At 54.6% G+C, this 2,418-nt stretch overlaps 1 protein-coding gene across 5 annotated transcripts in view; it reads right to left on the bottom strand.

Annotated features, from left to right (window-relative positions):
• OSBPL7 (oxysterol binding protein like 7) overlaps positions 1 to 2,418 on the bottom strand; it is a 15,871-nt gene that overhangs the window by 10,658 nt on the left and 2,795 nt on the right. For all 5 annotated transcript variants that reach the window (XR_001816021.2, XR_001816020.2, XM_017497046.2 and 2 more), the window contains 3 exons: positions 1,674 to 1,787; positions 1,195 to 1,305; positions 958 to 1,075 (listed from right to left, as the gene is read on the bottom strand). Coding sequence is in view for 3 of the 5 variants with exons in the window: in XM_017497046.2 (XP_017352535.1) it covers positions 958 to 1,075; positions 1,195 to 1,305; positions 1,674 to 1,787 (343 nt within the window). In the remaining 2 variants the exon portion in view is untranslated. The remainder of the gene's footprint in view (positions 1 to 957; positions 1,076 to 1,194; positions 1,306 to 1,673; positions 1,788 to 2,418) is intronic.

Here is a 2,418-nt window from a genome sequence, read left to right as displayed (position 1 = left end):
AATGGCGCGATCTCAATTCACTGAAACCTCTGCCTCCTGGGCTCATGTGATTCTCCTGCCTCAGCCTCCCCAGCAGCTGGGATTACAGGCATACGCTGCAACACCCAGCTAATTTTTTTTTTTTTGGTATTTTTAGTAGAGATGGGGTTTCACTATGTTGGCCAGGCTGGTCTTGAACTCCTGACCTCATGATCTGCCTGCCCTGGTCTCCAAAAGTGCTAGGATTACAGGTATGAGCCACCACACCCAGGCTTGTATTTTTAGTAGAGACAGGGTCTCATCATGTTGGTCAGGCTGGTCTCGAACTCCTGATCTCAGGTGATGCACCTGCCTCAGTCTCCCAAAGTGCTGGGATTACAGGTGTTAGCCACTGAGCCCAGCCTCAAGGACATGTCTCTCCCAACACTGACTTCATGGTGATCCTGACACTGCTCCCGTTCCCTGCTCAAGAGCTCAGGTCCCTATCCCTGTTAGTGTGGTGTCCCCTGATTTCCTGGGAGGGCCTGAAGCCCAATTTCTACTCTGTCTCTAGACCATGCCTCACCTCTGCTGCCTTTGCACAAGCTGGGGTGTGCTCACCCTTTCTACTTGGTTTACGTTTCTCCCTCCAGGCCAGCCTCACAGCTCCCTACTGCAGGAATCGGATTCTAGAGCACACCCCTTCCCTGGCACTACTCCTCAGGCCCCTGCCCTATGTGCCCCAGTATTTGCTTTGTCACAACTCCTGTCCCTGCATCCACGTCATCTATGTGCCCAGACAGACTCTTACTCCTCTGTAAGACTGGGACCCCCAGGACAGGGCCCAGGTAGACTGGATCTCCTTGTACAGAGGCTGCCTCATTATACTAGGGCTCCCTGAGATGGGGATGGACGTAGCATTTTCCCCTCCTGCTAATGCTAACTCGACTTGCCAGCTCTGGCCCTACCCTTTGGGCTGCTGTGCCAAGGGCCCCTCACCATGAGAGCAGCGGTCCAGCCCGTCACTGTCCCTCAGCCAGGAAGACACCTTCTCTCTCGGTCCAAGCCCAGGTAGGGCTGAAGCACTAGCTGCTGTTGGAAGCTGGGCACCAGGAACCTGTGGGGTGAGCCCAGGGTCAGGAAGGAGGGTGCCCACCTCCCTAGGTCTCACAGTTCCCCACAGCCCCTGCCCCTGCATTGTCATGTTACCTGCTCCCACCCCAGGGTCCACCTTACCTTGCGGTGAGTGGTACTGGGCAGTGTGCTACGGGGCATGTCCAGGCGGTGGGCCAGGCGGTGGGCACGCAGCTGGGCCACCCAGCTCTGGAATAGGTCCTGGGATTTGATCTGCAGAAGTGATGGACGGGGGGAGGGCTATCTGAAGGGAGGGACCACTTTGCAAGAGCATGAAGTCAGGGCCCTGGCCCCAGGCAAGCAGGGTCTCTTCCTACAGAGCCCAGTTTGTGCAAAGCTCACTTGCAGGGAGACAGAGTGTAAGGTATCCACATGTCTGAGCCCTTAGCTCTGTGCCTGTCCATGCAACAACCAAGAAGTGCAGGTTTGCCCTTGGCTGTTTTTACAGGATGGAAACTTACTTCTTGTCAAACTCAGAGACAGACCCTGAGCTCCACAAACCCTCAGTTCCTGCCCCTGTGTGTTCCAGTGCCTTTGCCAGGCTGGGGGCCAACACACGCCCTGCCTCCCAGGGATATCACCTTGAGGTGGTAGATGTTATCTTCAGTGTCAAGGTCAATGCGTTGGGCCTTTTTGTTGATGGACATGACCGACAGCCGGACATCGATGGAGCCATGAAGCTTCCCCTTGGTGATCTGGGGAGGACGCATTGGTCGGGGGACAGGGAACCTGTTTTAGGCTCCCAGAGCCATAGAGCCACCATCTCCCTCAAGCCATTCTAGGCTCAAGGGCCAGGTGGCAGGTTCACTCTCACGTCTAAGTCACACTATCAGTAGAGACTTGTCAGTCATCCTCCCATGTACAGAACACTCTGCTATGTCAAGTCACATCTTGAGATCTAAGAAGTCACAGATCGGGCCAGGCATGATGGCTCATACCTGTAATCTCAGCACTTTGGGAGGCCGAGGTGGGTGGATCATCTGAGGTCAGGAGTTCAAGACCAGCCTGACCAACATGGAGAAACTCCATCTTTACTAAAAATACAAAATTAGGCCAGGCACGGTGGCTCACGCCTGTAATCTCAGCACTTTGGGAGGCCGAGGCAGATAGATCACCTTCGAGACCAGCCTGACCAACATGGAGAAACCCTGTCTCTACTAAAAATACAAAATTAGCTAGGTATGGTGGCACATGCCTGTAATCCCAACTACTCGGGAGGCTGGGGCAGGAGAATCACTTGAACCCGGTACCTGGAGGTTGCAGTGAGCTGAGATCACGCCATTGCACTCCAGCCTGGGCAACAAGAGTGAAACTCTGTCTCAAAAA

Source organism: Cebus imitator, unplaced genomic scaffold, assembly GCF_001604975.1.
Source record: "Cebus imitator isolate Cc_AM_T3 unplaced genomic scaffold, Cebus_imitator-1.0 Scaffold228, whole genome shotgun sequence".
In the NCBI taxonomy this organism is placed as follows: Eukaryota; Metazoa; Chordata; class Mammalia; order Primates; family Cebidae; genus Cebus; species Cebus imitator.
The sequence above is the reverse complement of the archived record's forward strand: the minus strand, read 5'-3'. Positions and strand labels throughout refer to the sequence as shown.